This window comes from Vanellus vanellus (assembly GCF_965231255.1).
Source record: "Vanellus vanellus genome assembly, contig: HAP1_SCAFFOLD_2112, whole genome shotgun sequence".
In the NCBI taxonomy this organism is placed as follows: Eukaryota; Metazoa; Chordata; class Aves; order Charadriiformes; family Charadriidae; genus Vanellus; species Vanellus vanellus.
In genome coordinates this window covers 1-18,585 of record NW_028128717.1, presented here as the reverse complement: position 1 = coordinate 18,585, position 18,585 = coordinate 1, and the positions used below count along the sequence as shown (strand labels likewise).

The 18,585-nt window shown below is 65.8% G+C and overlaps 2 protein-coding genes and 1 long non-coding RNA gene across 3 annotated transcripts; 2 read left to right on the top strand and 1 right to left on the bottom strand.

Annotated features, from left to right (window-relative positions):
- The first annotated feature begins 1,569 nt into the window (after positions 1-1,569).
- On the top strand, positions 1,570-12,203 carry LOC309684094 (sarcoplasmic/endoplasmic reticulum calcium ATPase 1-like). The gene is made up of 6 exons (XM_082500051.1): positions 1,570-1,789; positions 4,085-4,170; positions 5,478-5,611; positions 7,291-7,408; positions 7,989-8,106; positions 11,551-12,203. Exons 1-6 carry the CDS (start codon positions 1,714-1,716, stop codon positions 11,583-11,585), a joined length of 567 nt encoding a protein of 188 aa, XP_082356177.1. The 5' UTR covers positions 1,570-1,713; the 3' UTR covers positions 11,586-12,203.
- Positions 10,126-10,607, bottom strand: LOC309684095. The gene is made up of 3 exons (XR_014270263.1): positions 10,488-10,607; positions 10,203-10,306; positions 10,126-10,169 (listed from the first exon to the last, which is right to left on the bottom strand). It is a non-coding gene; the product is annotated as an uncharacterized lncRNA (long non-coding RNA).
- A 2,757-nt stretch (positions 12,204-14,960) lies between the features above and the next one.
- On the top strand, positions 14,961-17,370 carry LOC309684096 (nicotinate-nucleotide pyrophosphorylase [carboxylating]-like; the record flags this gene model as incomplete). Its single annotated transcript, XM_082500052.1, has 3 exons — positions 14,961-15,521; positions 16,976-17,041; positions 17,161-17,370. 3 exons carry the CDS (start codon positions 14,961-14,963, stop codon positions 17,368-17,370), a joined length of 837 nt encoding a protein of 278 aa, XP_082356178.1.
- Positions 17,371-18,585: the final 1,215 nt, after the last annotated feature.

Below are 18,585 nucleotides of genomic sequence, written 5' to 3'. Positions count from 1 at the left end.
TCCCAGTGCCCACCGGTCACCCCAGCTTCCTCCCAGTCCCACCAGTTCCTCCCGGTTCCTCCCAGTTCCTCCCAGTGCCTCCCATCTCCCCAGCTTCCTCCCAGTCCCACCAGTTCCTCCCCGTCCCACCAGTTCCTCCCGGTTCCTCCCAGTTCCTCCCAGTGCCTCCCATCTCCCCAGCTTCCTCCCAGTCCCACCAGTTCCTCCCCGTCCCACCAGTTCCTCCCGGTTCCTCCCAGTTCCTCCCAGTGCCCACCGGTCGCCCCAGCTTCCTCCCAGTCCCACCAGTTCCTCCCTGTCCCACCAGTTCCTCCCCGTCCCACCAGTTTCTCCAGCTCCCTCCTGTGTAACCCCCCAGTTCCTCCCAGTTCCTCCCAGTTCCTCCCAGTGCCTCCCATCTCCCCAGCTTCTTCCCCATCCCACCAGTTCCTCCCGGTTCCTCCCAGTTCCTCCCAGTCCCACCGGTGTCTCCAGCTCTCCCCTGTGACCCCCCCCCAGGTCCTCCCAGTCCCCCTGATGCTCCCCAGTCCCCCCCAGTCTCCCCCATTCCCCTCCCAGTCCCCCCCACTCCCATTCCCCCATCCCCCCGCCCCCCCATCCCCCCCCAGTCCCCCCCATTCCCATCCCCCCACCTCCCCATCCCCCCCATCCCCCCCATCCCCTCCCAGTCCCCCCCAGTCCCCCCCAGTCCCCCCCATTCCCATCCCCCCACCCCTCCATCCCCTCCCAGTCCCTCCCAGTCCCCCCCACTCCTCCCCATCCCCTCCCAGTCCCCCCCCATTCCCCCCCATTCCCCTCCCAGTCCCTCCCAGTCCCCCCCATCCCCTCCCAGTCCCCCCCAGTCCCCCCCATTCCCATCCCCCCACCCCTCCATCCCCTCCCAGTCCCTCCCAGTCCCCCCCACTCCTCCCCATCCCCTCCCAGTCCCCCCCATTCCCATCCCCCCACCCACCCATCCCCTCCCAGTCCCCCCAGTCCCCCCCCAGTCCCACCCCCCCACACACACCTTGACCTTCCCCCCCACCTCCTCCCCACCCCCACCCCCCCATATCCCCCCATCCCCTCCCAGTCCCCCCCAGTCCCCCCCATTCCCATCCCCCCACCCCCCATCCCCCCCCATCCCCCCCCAGTCCCCCCCATTCCCCTCCCAGTCCCTCCCATTCCCATCCCCCCCCCCCATCCCCTCCCAGTCCCCCCCATTCCCCCCCATTCCCCTCCCAGTCCCCCCCATCCCCTCCCAGTCCCCCCCAGTCCCATCCCCCCACCCCCCCATCCCCCCCCAGTCCCCCCCAGTCCCCCCCATTCCCATCCCCCCACCCCTCCATCCCCCCCATTCCCCCCCCATCCCCTCCAGTCCCCCCCAGTCCCATCCCCCCACCCCCCCATCCCCCCCCAGTCCCCCCCAGTCCCCCCCAGTCCCATCCCCCCACCCCCCCATCCCCTCCCATTCCCCCCCATTCCCCCCCATTCCCCTCCCAGTCCCCCCCAGTCCCCCCCAGTCCCACCCCACACACACCTTGACCTCCCCCCCCACCTCCCCCCCCCAAATATCCCCCCCCCCACCCCCCACCCCCCCTCCCCCGCAGCATCTTCCTGACGGCGGCGCTGGGGCTGCCGGAGGCGCTCATCCCGGTGCAGCTGCTGTGGGTCAACCTGGTGACGGACGGGCTACCGGCCACCGCCCTGGGCTTCAACCCCCCCGACCTGGACATCATGGACAAGCCCCCCCGCAGCCCCAAGGAGCCCCTCATCAGCGGGTGGCTCTTCTTCCGCTACCTCGCCATCGGGGGTGAGGCCCCCCACCCCCCCCACCCGCCCCCCGCCAGCCCCTCCCCCCATGGCCACCTCCTAGAAGCTCCTGGTGGGCTTGAGGGGGCTCTGGGAGACCCCCATGGTGGTCTTGAGGGGCTTTTGGAGACCCTCATGGTGGTCTTGAGGGGCTTTTGGAGACCCTCATGGTGGTCTTGAGGGGCTTTTGGAGACCCTCATGGTGGTCTTGGTGGGCTCTTGGAGACCCCCGTGGAGGTGCCGCCTCATAGAACCTCGTGGTGGTCTTGATGGGCTCTTGGAGACCCCCATGATGGTCTTGAGGGGCTCTTGGAGACCGTCTTGATGGGCTCTTGGAGACCCCCGTGGAGGTGCCACCTCATAGAACCTCGTGGTGGTCTTGATGGGCTCTTGGAGACCCCCACGATGGGCTCTTGGAGACCCCCATGATGGTCTTGAGGGGCTCTTGGAGACCGTCTTGAGGGGCTCTTGGAGACCCCCACGATGGTCTTGATGGGCTCTTGGAGACCCCCACGATGGGCTCTTGGAGACCCCCATGGAGGTGCCACCTCATAGAACCTCGTGGTGGTCTTGATGTTCTCTTGGAGACCCCCACGATGGTCTTGAGGGGCTTTTGGAGACCCCCGTGGTGGTCTTGAGGGGTTTTTGGAGACCCTCATGGTGGTCTTGGTGGGCTCTTGGAGACCCCCATGGAGGTGCCACCTCATAGAACCTCGTGGTGGTCTTGATGTTCTCTTGGAGACCCCCACGATGGTCTTGAGGGGCTTTTGGAGACCCCCGTGGTGGTCTTGAGGGGTTTTTGGAGACCCTCATGGTGGTCTTGGTGGGCTCTTGGAGACCCCCATGGAGGTGCCACCTCGTAGAACCTCGTGGTGGTCTTGATGGGCTCTTGGACACCATCTTGATGGGCTCTTGGAGACCCCCATGGAGGTGCCGTCTTGTAGAACCTCATGGTGGTCTTGATGTTCTCTTGGAGACCCCCACGATGGGCTCTTGGAGACCCCCATGATGGTCTTGAGGGGCTCTTGGAGACCCCCATGGTGGTCTTGAGGGCCTTTTGAAGACCCTCATGGTGGTCTTGATGGGCTCTTGGAGACCGTCTTGATGGGCTCTTGGAGACCCCCATGGAGGTGCCACCTCGTAGAACCTCGTGGTGGTCTTGATGTTCTCTTGGAGACCCCCACGATGGTCTTGAGGGGCTTTTGGAGACCCCCGTGGTGGTCTTGAGGGGCTTTTGGAGACCCTCATGGTGGTCTTGGTGGGCTCTTGGAGACCCCCGTGGAGGTGCCACCTCATAGAACCTCGTGGTGGTCTTGATGGGCTCTTGGAGACCCCCATGATGGGCTCTTGGAGACCCCCATGATGGTCTTGAGGGGCTCTTGGAGACCGTCTTGATGGGCTCTTGGAGACCCCCATGGAGGTGCCACCTCATAGAACCTCGTGGTGGTCTTGATGGGCTCTTGGAGACCCCCACGATGGGCTCTTGGAGACCCCCATGATGGTCTTGAGGGGCTCTTGGAGACCGTCTTGATGGGCTCTTGGAGACCCCCATGGAGGTGCCGCCTCGTAGAACCTCGTGGTGGTCTTGATGTTCTCTTGGAGATCCCCACGACGGTCTTGAGGGGCTTTTGAAGACCCTCATGATCGTCTTGATGGGCTCTTGGAGACCCTCATGACGGTCTTGAAGGGCTTTTGAAGACCCTCATGGTGGTCTTGGTGGGCTCTTGGAGACCCCCGTGGAGGTGCCACCTCGTAGAACCTCGTGGTGGTCTTGATGGGCTCTTGGACACCGTCTTGATGGGCTCTTGGAGACCCCCATGGAGATGCCGTCTTGTAAAACCTCATGGTGGTCTTGATGTTCTCTTGGAGACCCCCATGATGGTCTTGAGGGGCTCTTGGAGACCCTCATGGTGGTCTTGGTGGGCTCTTGGAGACCCCCATGGAGGTGCCACCTCGTAGAACCTCGTGGTGGTCTTGATGTTCTCTTGGAGACCCCCACGATGGTCTTGATGAGTTCTTGGAGAACCTCCATGACGTTCTTGATGTTCTCTTGGAGACCCCCATAGAGGTGCCGTCTTGTAGACCCTCATGGTGGCCTTGATGTTCTCCTGGAGACCCCCATGACGGTCTTGATGTTCTCTTGGAGACCCCCATCATGGTCTTGATGGTTTCTTGAAGACCCCCGTGGTGGTGCCACCACGTAGAGCTCCGCGGTGGTCCCTCGGAGACCTCCGTGGTGGTGGCTCCCTGTGGGCCCGGGCGGTGGTGGCCCCTCACGCCCGTGCTCTCTCCTCAGGCTACGTGGGCGCTGCCACCGTGGGCGCGGCCGCCTGGTGGTTCCTCTACGCTGAGGACGGTCCCAACGTCACCTACCACCAGCTGGTGAGTGCCCCACCCCCCCCATGACACCCGCGGGGGCCCCCGGTGGCCCCAAGGTCCTCCTGATGGCCCTGCTGTCCCCATGGTGGCCCCAAGGACCCCATGGTGGCCTTGCCATCATCATGGTGGCCCCAAGGTCCTCGTGATGGCCCTGCCATGCCTGTGGTGGCCCCAAGGTCCCTGTGATGGCCCTGCTGTCCCCATGGTGGCCCCAAGGACCCCATGGTGGCCCTGCCATCATCATGGTGGCCCCAAGGTCCTCATGATGGCCCCGCTGTCCCCATGGTGGCCCCGCTGTCCCCATGGTGGCCCCAAGGTCCTCGTGATGGCCCTGCCATGCCCATGGTGGCCCCAAGGTCCTCATGATGGCCCTGCTGTCCCCATGGTGGCCCCGCTGTCCCCATGGTGGCCCCAAGGTCCTCGTGATGGCTCTGCCATGCCCGTGGTGGCCCCAAGGTCCCCGTGATGGCCCTGCTGTCCCCATGGTGGCCCCAAGGACCTCATGGTGGCCCTGCCATCATCATGGTGGCCCCAAGGTCCTCGTGATGGCCCTGCCATGCCTGTGGTGGCCCCAAGGTCCCTGTGATGGCCCTGCTGTCCCCATGGTGGCCCCAAGGACGCCATGGTGGCCCTGCCATCATCATGGTGGCCCCAAGGTCCTCATGATGGCCCTGCCATGCCCCTGGTGACCTCAAGGTCTTTGTGGTGGCCCCGCCGTCCCCGTGGTGACCCCAAGGTCCTCGTGATGGCTCTGCCATGCCCGTGGTGGCCCCAAGGTCCCTGTGATGGCCCTGCTGTCCCCATGGTGGCCCCAAGTACCTCATGGTGGCCTTGCCATCATCATGGTGGCCCCAAGGTCCTCATGATGGCCCTGCCATGCCCCTGGTGACCTCAAGGTCTTTGTGGTGGCCCCGCCGTCCCCGTGGTGACCCCAAGGTCCTCCTGATGGCCCTGCTGTCCCCATGGTGGCCTCAAGGACCCCATGGTGGCCCTGCCATGCCCCTGGTGATCTCAAGGTCTTTGTGGTGGCCCCAAGGTCCTCCTGATGGCCCTGCTGTCCCCATGGTGGCCCCGAGGTCCCTGTGGTGGCCCCGAGGTCCCCATGAGGGTCCCCATCGTGGTCCCATCATCTCCGTGGTCATCCCGGAGTCCCCATGATGATGCCCCCCCCCCCACCACCACCACCTTCACCGTGACCCCCAAGTTCAGCGTGGTGACCCCCAGGGCCCCGCCCTGACCTTCCCGTCCCCGCGGTGACCTCACCGTCCCCACCCCCCCCCAGCGGTGACGTCCCCCCCGTGTCCCCCCAGACCCACTTCATGCAGTGCACAGAGCACAACGTGGACTTTGAGGGGCTCGACTGCGACATCTTCGAGTCGCCGGTGCCCATGACCATGGCCCTCTCCGTCCTCGTCACCATCGAGATGTGCAACGCCCTCAACAGGTAGGGGGAGGTCTTCTCCTCCACCACCACCACCACCACCTTCACCACCACCACCATCACCATCTTCACCACCTTCACCACCACCATCACCTTTACCACCACCACCTTCACCACCATTATCGCCCTCTCCACCACCACCATCTCCACCACCACCATCTCCACCACCACCATCTCCACCACCACCACCACCTTCACCACCACCACCATCACCATCTCCACCCCTTTCACCGCCACCACCACCACCACCTTCACCACCACCACCACCTTTACCACCACCACCTTCACCACCATCATCGCCCTCTCCACCACCACCATCTCCACCACCACCATCTCCACCACCACCATCTCCACCACCACCACCATCTCCACCACCATCACCATCTCCATCTCCACCTCCACCTCCACCACCACCTTCACCACCACCACCACCACCTCCACCACCACCACCATCTCCACCACCACCTCCACCTTCACCACCACCTTCACCACCACCTTCACCACCACCATCACCATCTCCACCTCCACCTCCACCACCACCTTCACCACCACCACCATCACCATCTCCACCCCTTTCACCGCCACCACCACCACCACCTTCACCACCACCACCACCTTTACCACCACCACCTTCACCACCATTATCGCCCTCTCCACCACCACCATCTCCACCACCACCATCTCCACCACCACCACCATCTCCACCACCATCACCATCTCCATCTCCACCTCCACCACCACCTTCACCACCACCACCACCACCACCATCTCCACCACCATCACCATCTCCATCTCCACCTCCACCTCCACCACCACCTTCACCACCACCACCACCACCTCCACCACCACCACCATCTCCACCACCACCTCCACCTTCACCACCACCTTCACCACCACCTTCACCACCACCATCACCATCTCCACCACCACCTCCACCACCACCTTCACCACCACCACCACCATCTCCACCACCACCACCATCTCCACCACCATCACCATCTCCATCTCCACCTCCACCTCCACCACCACCTTCACCACCACCACCACCATCTCCACCACCACCTTCACCACCACCACCACCACCTCCACCACCACCACCATCTCCACCACCACCTCCACCTTCACCACCACCTTCACCACCACCATCACCATCTCCACCTCCACCTCCACCACCACCTTCACCACCACCACCACCATCTCCACCTCCACCACCATCTCCACCACCATCACCATCTCCATCTCCACCTCCACCTCCACCACCACCTTCACCATCTCCACCACCACCTTCACCACCACCACCACCTCCACCACCACCACCATCTCCACCACCACCACCACCTTCACCACCACCACCACCACCTTCACCACCACCACCACCACCTTCACCACCACCATCACCATCTCCACCACCACAATCACCATCTCCACCACCTTCACCACCACCACCACCATCTCCACCACCACCTCCACCACCACCACCTTCACCACCACCACCATCTCCACCACCACCTCCACCACCATCTCCACCTCCACCACCACCTTCACCACCACCACCACCTCCACCACCACCTTCACCCCTTCACCACCACCATCTCCACCACCACCTCCACCACCATCTTCACCCCACCCCCCCCACCCCGCCGTGGTGTCCCCCCATCCCCACGTGCCGTGTCCCCCCACAGCCTCTCGGAGAACCAGTCCCTGGTCCGTATGCCGCCGTGGGTCAACATCTGGCTGATGGGCTCCATCTGCCTCTCCATGTCCCTCCACTTCGTCATCCTCTACATCGACCCCCTGCCCGTAAGGCGGCCGGTGGCCACGGGGGGCTGGTGGCCCCGGCGGGTGGCCATGGGGTTGGGGACATGGGGATGGGGATGGGAGGGTGGTGGCCATCTGTAGTGGTGGCCGTCAAGGTTGGTGGCCATGGAGAGCAGTAGCCATGGGGGGGTTGGTGGCCAATGGGTTGGTGGCTATGGAGTTGGTGGCCATGGGGGAGGTTGGTGGCCATGGAGGGGTTGGTGACCATGGGGTTGGTGGCCACGGAGGGGTTGGTGGTCATGGGGTTGGTGGACGTGGAGATGCGGACATGGGGTTGGTGGCCATGGGGGTGGTGGCCATCAGAGGTGGTGGCCATGGAGGGTGGTGGCCATGAGGGTTGGTGGCCATGGAGACGGTGGTGGCCATGGGGGAGACTGGTGGCCATGGAGACGGTGGTGGCCGTGGGGGTGATGGCCACGAGGGTTGGTGGCCATCGGGATGGTGTTTCTGAACTTGGTGGCCACGGAGACGTAGCCATGGGGCTTGGTGGCCACGGAGGGGGGTGTCGGTGGCCACGGGGGCCGGGGGGGCGGGGCTGAGGGCCGGCCCGTGTCCCCCCCAGATGATCTTCAAGCTGACGCCGCTGAACCTGACGCACTGGTTCATGGTGCTGAAGATCTCCTTCCCCGTCATCCTCCTGGATGAGGCCCTCAAGTTCGTCGCCAGGAACTACCTGGAGGGTGAGGGGACAGCACCGTCACCGGGTCACCGTCCCGACGGCCACCGCCGCCTGTCCCCACCCCCCCCACCCCCCACCCCCCACCGGCCCCCGTGGCCACCTCCGCCCTCCTCCGTCCTCCGCGGTCACCTCCATCTCTCCTGGTGCCTTCCTTGTCCCCCTCCGCCCCTCCCCACGTCCCCAACGTCCCGTCCCCACCACCTCCTGTCCCCTCTGTCCCCTCCCCGTCCCCACCACCATCTCCCCATCCCCACCACCATCTCCACCACCACCTCGATGTCCCCTCCGTCCCCACCACCGCCTCCGTGTCCCCACCACCACCTCCGTCCCCACCACCATCTCCCCATCTCCACCACCACCTTCATGTCCCCTCTGTCCCCACCACCATCTCCCCATCTCCACCACCATCTCGATGTCCCCTCTGTCCCCTCTGTCCCCACCACCACCTCCATCCCCACCACCATCTCCCCATCTCCACCACCACCTCCGTCCCCACCGCCACCTCTGTGTCCCCTCTGTCCCCTCTCCGTCCCCACCACCATCTCCATCTCCACCACCGCCTTCGTGTCCCCTCTGTCCCCTCTGTCCCCATCACCACCTCCACCCCCACCACCATCTCCCCATCTCCACCACCTCCGTGTCCCTCTGTCCCCTCCCCGTCCCCACCACCATCTCCATCTCCACCACCGCCTTCATGTCCCCTCTGTCCCCATCACCACCTCCACCCCCACCACCATCTCCCCATCTCCACCACCATCTCGATGTCCCCTCTGTCCCCTCTCCGTCCCCACCACCATCTCCATCTCCATCCCCACCACCACCTCGATGTCCCTTCTGTCCCCACCACCATCTCCTGTCCCCTCCACCATCTCTCCGTCCCCACCACCATCTCCCCATCTCCACCACCATCTCCATCCCCACCACCACCTCCGTCCCCACTACCATCTCGATGTCCCCTCTGTCCCCACCACCACCTCCATCCCCACCACCATCTCCCCATCTCCACCACCTCCGTGTCCCTCTGTCCCCTCCCCATCCCCACCACCATCTCCATCTCCATCTCCACCACCACCTCCATCCCCACCACCACCTCCCCATCTCTACCACCACCTCCATGTCCCCTCTGTCCCCTCCCCGTCCCCACCACCATCTCCATCTCCATCTCCACCACCACCTCTGTCCCCACCACCATCTCCCCATCTCCACCACCTCCTGTCCCCTCTGTCCCCTCTCCGTCCCCACCACCATCTCCATCTCCATCTCCACCACCACCTCTGTCCCCACCACCATCTTGATGTCCCCTCTGTCCCCACCACCACCTCCATCACCACCATCTCCCCATCTCCACCACCTCCATGTCCCTCTGTCCCCTCCCCATCCCCACCACCATCTCCATCTCCACCACCACCTCCATCCCCACCACCATCTCCCCATCTCTACCACCACCTCCATGTCCCCTCTGTCCCCTCTGTCCCCACCACCATCTCCCCATCTCCACCACCACCTCTGTCCCCACCACCACCTCCATCCCCACCACCATCTCCCCATCTCCACCACCTCCGTGTCCCTCTGTCCCCTCCCCATCCCCACCACCATCTCCATCTCCACCACCACCTCGATGTCCCCTCTGTCCCCACCACCATCTCCTGTCCCCACCACCACCTCCATCCCCACCACCATCTCCCCATCTCCACCACCTCCGTGTCCCTCTGTCCCCTCTGTCCCCACCACCATCTCCCCATCTCCACCACCACCTCTGTCCCCACCACCACCTCCATCCCCACCACCATCTCCCCATCTCTACCACCACCTCCATGTCCCCTCTGTCCCCTCTGTCCCCACCACCATCTCCCCATCTCCACCACCACCTCTGTCCCCACCACCACCTCCATCCCCACCACCATCTCCCCATCTCCACCACCTCCATTTCCCTCTGTCCCCTCCCCATCCCCACCACCATCTCCATCTCCACCACCACCTCGATGTCCCCTCTGTCCCCACCACCATCTCCTGTCCCCACCACCACCTCCATCCCCACCACCATCTCCCCATCTCCACCACCACCTCCATCACCACCACCTCCATCCCCACCACCACCTCCATCCCCACCACCATCTCCCCATCTCCACCACCTCCTGTCCCCTCTGTCCCCTCTCCGTCCCCACCACCATCTCCATCTCCATCTCCATCTCCACCACCACCTCCATCCCCACCACCACCTCCATCCCCACCACCATCTCCCCATCTCCACCACCACCTTCGTGTCCCCTCTGTCCCCTCCCTGTCCCCACCACCATCTCTCCGTCCCCACCACCACCTCTGTCCCCTCTGTCCCCACCACCACCTCCATCCCCACCACCATCTCCCCATCTCCACCACCACCTCCATCCCCACCGCCACCTCTGTGTCCCCTCTGTCCCCACCGCCATCTCACCGCCATCTTCGCCCTTCCTCCCCTCTCGTAGCCTAAACTCCCGTCCCCTCCGTCGTCCCCGGGGCCGACCACAGGTACCCGCGGCTCCGCCCCTCACCCCCGTGGCCGCGTCACCGTCACCCCACGTGTCCGCGTCACCCCACGGCCGTGTCTGTGTCACCTCCTGTGTCCCCATCCCCCCATATCTGTGTCCCCATCACCCCATGGCCATCTCCCCATCACCCCACATGTCCCCATCACCCCATATCTGTGTCCCCATCCCCCCACATGTCCTCTGTCCCCCCACGGCCATGTCACCCTCATGTCCATGTCCGTGTCACCTCCTGTGTCCCCATCACCCCATATCTGTGTCCCCATCACCCCATGGCCATCTCCCTGTCACCCCACATGTCCCCATCCCCCCATGGCCATCTCCCCATCCCCCCACATGTCCTCTGTCACCCCACATGTCCCCATCACCCCATATCTGTGTCCCCATCACCCCATGGCCATGTCACCCTTATGTCTGTGTCCGTGTCACCTCCTGTGTCCCCATCACCCCACGGCTGTGTCCCCATCACCCCACATGTCCCCATCCCCCCATGGCCATCTCCCCATCCCCCCACATGTCCTCTGTCCCCCCACATGTCCCCATCCCCCCATATCTGTGTCCCCATCACCCCACATGTCACCATCACCCCATGGCTGTGTCACCCTCATGTCCGTGTCCGTGTCACCTCCTGTGTCCCCATCACCCCATATCTGTGTCCCCATCACCCCATGGCCATGTCCCCATCCCCCCACATGTCCCCATCCCCCCACATGTCCCCCTCCGTGTCATGTCCCCCCCATGTCGTGTCCCCCCCCCCCCCAACACCTCCGGGGGGAGCGATGGGGGCGTTGGGGGGAGGGGCGGAGGTTGGGGGGCAGATGTCGGGGGTGGGGTGGGGGTGGGGGGGGTGGGGGGTGACACGTGACATCCTGTGACGTCACCGCCTGTCTGTCGTGTCCCCCCCTCCCCTCCCCCCACAGCCGACGCCGAGGACAGCCGGAAGAAGCGGAAGTGACATCGGGGGGACCCCCCCCCCGGAGTTGCTCCGCCCCCTCCTCCCTTCCCCCCCCCCCCCCCCCCCGCACGCCGTGGGGCACCCCATAGATGTGGGGCACCCCATAGATGTGGGGCAGACACACACACACCCCTGACCCCCAGCCCTATGGGGCGCCCCATAGATGTGGGGCACCCCATAGATGTGGGGCACCCCATAGATGTGGGGCAGACACCCCCCCCCAGCCCTATGGGGCACCCCATAGATGTGGGGCACCCCCTCGCTGTGTGTGGTGGGGGGGGGGGGCGGCGACCCCTCGCTATGGGGCAGCCCCCCCCCCTTCCCTCTCCCCCCAACCAACGCTATGGGGCACCCCATAGATGTGGGGCACCCCCTCGCTATGGGGCAGCCCCCTGCCGTGGGGCGCCCCATTGATGCGGGGGCACCCCCTCTCGCCGTGGGGCAGCCCCCCCCCCCACCCCCCATCCCTTCCCCCCCCCCCCCAGCGCTATGGGGCAGCCCCCTCGCTATGGGGCAGCCCCACCCCACCCCAGCGCTATGGGGCAGCCCCTCCCCCCCCCCGGCGTCGCTTATTTATTGCCAATAAAGGGAAAAACGCCCCCTCCCGCCCCTCCCCCACCCCCCGTCTCCCACCTCTTTATTTTTGGGGGGGGGGGAGGGGGGGAGGGGCGGGGACATGAATTTGGGCAGCCAATCAGTGCGGGGGGGGGGAGGGGCGGAGCCTGACCCTCCCCCCCCTCCCCCCCCATTTTGGGGTGACACCCCCCCCCCCCAAGTTGGGGGTTTTCCCTCCAATTTGGGGGTTCCCCACCCCCATTTTTGGGTGGGCGGGGCGTGTCCCCGCCCTTGTAGGGGGCGGGGCTTGTGGGTGGGGGCGGGGCCGGCCCCACCCTCCCCCAAGACCACCCCCTCCCCCCCCCCACCGATTCGGGGCTCATTCGCCCCCCAACTGCCGTCTCGACAGGTCAGTGGGACACCCCCCCCCATGGCCGGGGGGGGGGGGGAGGGGGGGTCTGACCCACACTTGGGGGTCACAGGGGGTGGGGGAGGGGTGGGGGTGGGCGACGTGGCCAATCGCGGTCGGACTTTGGACTTTGGTTGGGGGAGGGGGAGGGGAGGGTGGGGTGAGGGGGTGTGGGGCAGGGATGGGGCTGGGGGTGTCTGTGGGGCAGGACCCACACATTGGGGGGGTTCTATGGGGCGAGAACCACATTTGGGGGGGGCGTCTATGGGGCTGGAACCACTCTTGGGGGGTTCTGTGGGGCAGGAGCCACACTTGTGAGGTGTCTATGGGGCAGGACCCACACATGGGGGGTTTCTATGGGGCAGGAGCCACACTTGTGGGGTGTCTATGGGGCAGGACCCACACATGGGGGGCGTCTGTGGGGCAGGAGCCACACTTGTGGGGTGTCTATGGGGCAGGAGCCACACTTGGGGGCACCTATGGGGCAGGAACCACATATGGGGAGGGTTATGTGGGGCGGGACCCACACGTTGGGGGTTTCTATGGGGTGAGAAACACACTTGGGGGGCATCTATGGGGCAGGCACCACATATTGGGGGGGTTCTGTGGGGCGGGACCCACATTTGGGGGGTGTTTATGGGGCGGGACCCACACATGGAGGGTATCTATGGGGCGGGAGTTATTGGGTGTGGCCGTGGGGGGACATCTATGGGGCGGGACCCACACTTGGGGGGGGTGTCTGTAGGGCGGGACCCACATATTGGGGGGGGTGTCTATGGGGCGGGAGCCGTTGGGCGTGGCCATGGGAGGGTATCTATGGGGCGGGACCCACACATGGGGGGGCGTCTATGGGGCGGGGGGGGGGGGAGGACCCCAACACTCCCCTGAGGGCACCAGTGCCCCTCTATCCCCTCTTCCCAACACTCTATGGTCCCATAGGGCACTGGTGCCACTCTGTCCCCTCTTCCCACAGCTCTATGGTCCCTTTAGGGCACCAGTGCCACTCTGCCCCCTCTTCCCCCACACTCTATGGTCCCGGTGCCCCTCAGGCCCCTCTTCCCGTGTCTCTATGGTCCCTCAGAGCCATGGGGCCACTCTATCCCCTCTTCCCAAAGCTCTATGGTCCCTTTAGGGCACTGGTGCCCCTCTGCCCCCTCTTCCCACAGCTCTATGGTCCCATAGGGCACCAGTGCCCCTCTATCCCCTCTTCCCACAGCTCTATGATCCCTTTAGGGCACCAGTGCCACTCTATACCCTCTTCCCAACACTCTATGGTCCCAGTGCCTCTCCGGTTCCTCTTCCCACAGCTCTATGGTCCCTCAGAGCCGTGGGGCCACTCTGTCCCCTCTTCCCAACACTCTATGGTCTCTTTAGGGCACTGGTGCCCCTCTGCCCCCTCTTCCCACAGCTCTATGGTCCCTTTAGGGCACCAGTGCCCCTCTATCCCCTCTTCCCTACACTCTATGGTCCCGGTGCCCCTCCGGACCCTCTTCCCAACACTCTATGGTCCCTTTAGGGCACCAGTGCCACTCTGTCCCCTCTTCCCCCGCACTCTGTGGTCCCGGCGCCCCTCTGCCCCCTCTTCCCACAGCTCTATGGTCCCATAGGGCACCGGTGCCACTCTGTCCCCTCTTCCCCCGCACTCTATGGTCCCGGTGCCCCTCCGGCCCCTCTTCCCACAGCTCTATGGTCCCTTTAGGGCACCAGTGCCACTCTATCCCCTCTTCCCAACACTCTATGGTCCCATAGGGCACCAGTGCCACTCTATCCCCTCTTCCCAACACTCTATGGTCCCATAGGACACCAGTGCCGCTCTGCCCCCTCTTCCCACAGCTCTATGGTCCCGGCGCCCCTCTGCCCCCTCTTCCCACAGCTCTATGGTCCCATAGGGCACCGGTGCCACTCTATCCCCTCTTCCCCACACTCTATGGTCCCGGTGCCCCTCCGGCCCCTCTTCCCAACACTCTATGGTCCCTTTAGGGCACCAGTGCCACTCTGTCCCCTCTTCCCCCGCACTCTATGGTCCCGGTGCCCCTCCGGCCCCTCTTCCCACAGCTCTATGGTCCCTTTAGGGCACCAGTGCCACTCTATCCCCTCTTCCCAACACTCTATGGTCCCTTTAGGGCACCAGTGCCACTCTATCCCCTCTTCCCAACACTCTATGGTCCCTTTAGGGCACCAGTGCCACTCTATCCCCTCTTCCCAACACTCTATGCTCCCATAGGACACCAGTGCCGCTCTGCCCCCTCTTCCCACAGCTCTATGGTCCCGGCGCCCCTCTGCCCCCTCTTCCCACAGCTCTATGGTCCCATAGGACACCAGTGCCGCTCTATCCCCTCTTCCCCAACGCTCCGTGGTCCCGACGCCCCTCTGCCCCCTCTTCCCGTACCCCTGCGGTCCCCGCAGGCCCCATGGCCACCGCCCCGCCCGACCTGTCGGCCCTGCTGCCGCCCCACAAGCTGGAAGCCCTGGCCCGCGCCTGGTTGGAGGAGGACGCCCCCGCCTGGGACCCGGCCGCCTTGGCCGTGGGTCGCGCCCCACGGCGAGCCGAGCTGCTCTGCAAGTCGGAAGGGGTGCTGGCGGGTTGCCCCTTCGCCGAGGCCGTTTGGGGGGCCACGGGTTGCCGGGTGAGCTGGCGGGTGGCCGAGGGGTCCCCGTTGGCCGCCGGGAGGACGGTGGTGGCCGAGGTGGAGGGTCCCGGCGCCGGTTTGCTATTGGCCGAGCGGGTGGCGCTCAACTGCTTGGGGCGGTGCAGCGGGGTGGCCACGGCGGCCGCCCGGGCGGTGGCGGTAGCCCGGGGGGCCGGTTGGGGGGGGACGGTGGCCGGGACGAGGAAGACGACGCCCGGTTTTCGATTGGCCGAGAAATACGCTCTGGCGGTGGGGGGCGCCGACCCCCATCGCTACGGTTTGGGGGGGCTCCTCATGCTGAAGGACAACCACCTGCTGGCCGCCCGCGCCCCACTGCAGCAGGTCGGGGGGCTACCAAAAGGGGGGGGGGGGGGGGGGGTGAGGGGGGGCACCCCCGTGGGTTGGGGGGGGGGGTGGGGCGGAGTGGGACCCCGATTTGGGGGGGGTTAATGGGGGGGAGGACCCCATTTAGGGGGGGAGATGGGGGGGGTGATGATGGGGGGGACCCCATTTGGGGGGTGATGGGGTGGGGGGACCCCAATTTTGGGAGGGGATCAACGGGTGGAGGGCAATGGGGGGGTCCCAATTTTGGGGGGGTCAATGGGTGGGGGGACCCCAATTTTGGGGGAGTCGATGGGTGGAGGGCGATGGGGAGGTCCCAATTTTGGGGGGTCAATGGGTGGGGGGGACCCCATTTTGTGGGGGTCGATGGGTGGAGGGTGATGGGGGGGTCCCAATTTTGGGGGGGCGATGGGTGGGGAGGATCCCACTTGGGGGGTGATGGGGTGGGGGGACCCCAATTTTGGGGGGGCGATGGGTGGAGGGCGATGGGGGGGTCCCAATTTTGGGGGGGCGATGGGTGGGGGGGGACCCCATTTGGGGGATGATGGGGTGGGGGGACCCCAATTTTGGGAGGGGATCAACGGGTGGAGGGCAATGGGGGGGGTCCCAATTTTGGGGGGGTCAATGGGTGGGGGGACCCCAATTTGGGGGGAATCGATGGGTGGGGGTCGATGGGGGGACCCCAATTTTGGGGGGGTCGATGGGTGGAGGGTGATGGGGGGGTGTCCAAATTTGGGGGGGCGATGGGTGGGGAGGACCCCATTTGGGGGGATGATGGGGTGGGGGGACCCCAATTTTGGGGGGGTTGATGGGTGGAGGGCGATGGGGAGGTCCCAATTTTGGGGGGTCAATGGGTGGAGGGTGATGGGGGGGTCCCAATTTTGGGGGGGCGATGGGTGGGGAGGATCCCACTTGGGGGGTGATGGGTGGACCCCAATTTTGGGGGGGTCGATGGGTGGAGGGTGATGGGGGGGTCCCAATTTTGGGTGGGTCAATGGGTGGGGGGAACCCCAATTTTGGGGGGATCGACGGGTGGAGGGCGATGGGGGGGTGTCCAAATTTGGGGGGGCGATGGGTGGGGGGGGACCCCATTTGGGGGGATGATGGGGTGGGGGGACCCCAATTTTGGGGGGGTTGATGGGTGGGGGGGACCCCAATTTTGGGGGGGGCGATGTGGGGGGGGTGGGGACGACCCCAATTTTGGAGGGGGGGGGGGAGGGGATGTCCCCAAGCGGACGGTCCGATGAGGTGGAGGGCACACCATGGGGGGGGGGGGGCACCCCATTTTCGGGCCCTATCGCCCCATATTGGGGGTTGGGGGGGGGATGTGTGTCCCCCCCCCTCACCCCACCGTGTCCCCCCCCCCCCTCCCCCCCAAAACCCCCAAGGTGGTGGGGGCGGGGCGGCGGGCGGGGGGCTTCGGGCGGCGCCTGGCGGTGGAGTGCGGGACGAAGGCCGAAGCCATCATGGCGGCCGCCGCCGGCGCCGACATTGTCCTCCTGGACAACTTCACCCCCCAGGTGGGCGCTCTGCCCCACAAGTGTGGGGCTGGGGAAGAAGGGGGAGGGTCAGAAGATGGTTTTTTTGGGTTTTTTTTTGGGGGGGGGTCAACCCCAGCGCTGACGGAGCCCCTCGGCAGGAGGTGGAGGGGGCGGCGGCGGCGGTGAAGGCCGCCCACCCCACGGCGACGGTGGAGGTCAGCGGTGGCATCGGGGTGGAGGTTCTGCCCCACTTCGTGGGGCCCCACGTGGACGTGGTGTCCATGGGGTGTCTGACCCACAGCGCCGCAGCCCTCGACTTCGCCCTCCGCGTCCTGACGGGGGGCGACGACGGCCGTGGGGCGCCTTGAAGGTGGGGGGTGGGGGGTGGGGGGGACGTTCCTCGGGTGTCCCACCACGAAGGAGACCCCCAACGTCCACCGCGGGGGTCACCGTCCCCCGGGGAGACCCCGACCCACCTCCAGGACCCACATCTCCACCCCATAGGGAGACCCCACCCCACCTCCAGGACCCACATCTCCACCTCCACCCCATGGGGGGACCCCAACCCACCTCCAGGACCCACAGCTCCACCCCATGGGGGGACCCCACCCCACCTCCAGGACCCACATCTCCACCTTCACCCCATGGGGGGACCCTGACCCACCTCCAGGACCCACATCTCCACCTTCACCCCATGGGGGGACCCTGACCCACCTCCAGGACCCACATCTCCACCCCATGGGGAGACCCCACCCCACCTCCAGGACCCACAGCTCCACCTTCACCCCATGGGGAGACCCTGACCCACCTCCAGGACCCACATCTCCACCTTCACCCCATGGGGGGACCCCACCCCACCTCCAGGACCCACAGTCCACCTTCACCCCATGGGGGGACCCCGACCCACCTCCAGGACCCACATCTCCACCCCATGGGGGGACCCCACCCCACCTCCAGGACCCACATCTCCACCTTCACCCCATGGGGAGACCCCACCCCACCTCCAGGACCCACATCTCCACCTCCGCCCCATGGGGGGACTCCACCCCACCTCCAGGACCCACATCTCCACCTCCACCCCATGGGGGGACCCTGACCCACCTCCAGGACCCACATCTCCACCTCCACCCCATGGGGGGACCCTGACCCACCTCCAGGACCCACATCTCCACCCCATAGGGAGACCCCACCCCACCTCCAGGACCCACATCTCCACCTTCACCCCATGGGGAGACCCCACCCCACCTCCAGGACCCACATCTCCACCCCATGGGGGGACTCCACCCCACCTCCAGGACCCACATCTCCACCTTCACCCCATGGGGGGACCCTGACCCACCTCCAGGACCCACATCTCCACCTCCAACCCATGGGGGGACTCCACCCCACCTCCAGGACCCACATCTCCACCTTCACCCCATGGGGAGACCCCTCCCCCACCTCCAGGACCCACATCTCCACCTCCACCCCATGGGGAGACCCCTCCCCACCTCCAGGACCCACATCTCCATCTCGGGGTCACCCCAACCCCCCCCCCATCCCACCATGAGCCCCTCCCCCGCTATGTGTCCCCATCCCCCCCC

What these genes read in the sequence shown, in the direction of transcription:
- LOC309684094 (XM_082500051.1), top strand. Translation starts at nt 1,714, where the DNA reads ATGGACAAGCCCCCCCGCAGCCCCAAGGAGCCCCTCATCAGCGGGTGG. An exon ending in CCGCTACCTCGCCATCGGGG is followed by an intron (nt 1,790 to 4,084) that starts GTGAGGCCCCCC and finishes CTCTCTCCTCAG; the next exon opens with GCTACGTGGGCGCTGCCACC. An exon ending in TCTACATCGACCCCCTGCCC is followed by an intron (nt 7,409 to 7,988) that starts GTAAGGCGGCCG and finishes TGTCCCCCCCAG; the next exon opens with ATGATCTTCAAGCTGACGCC.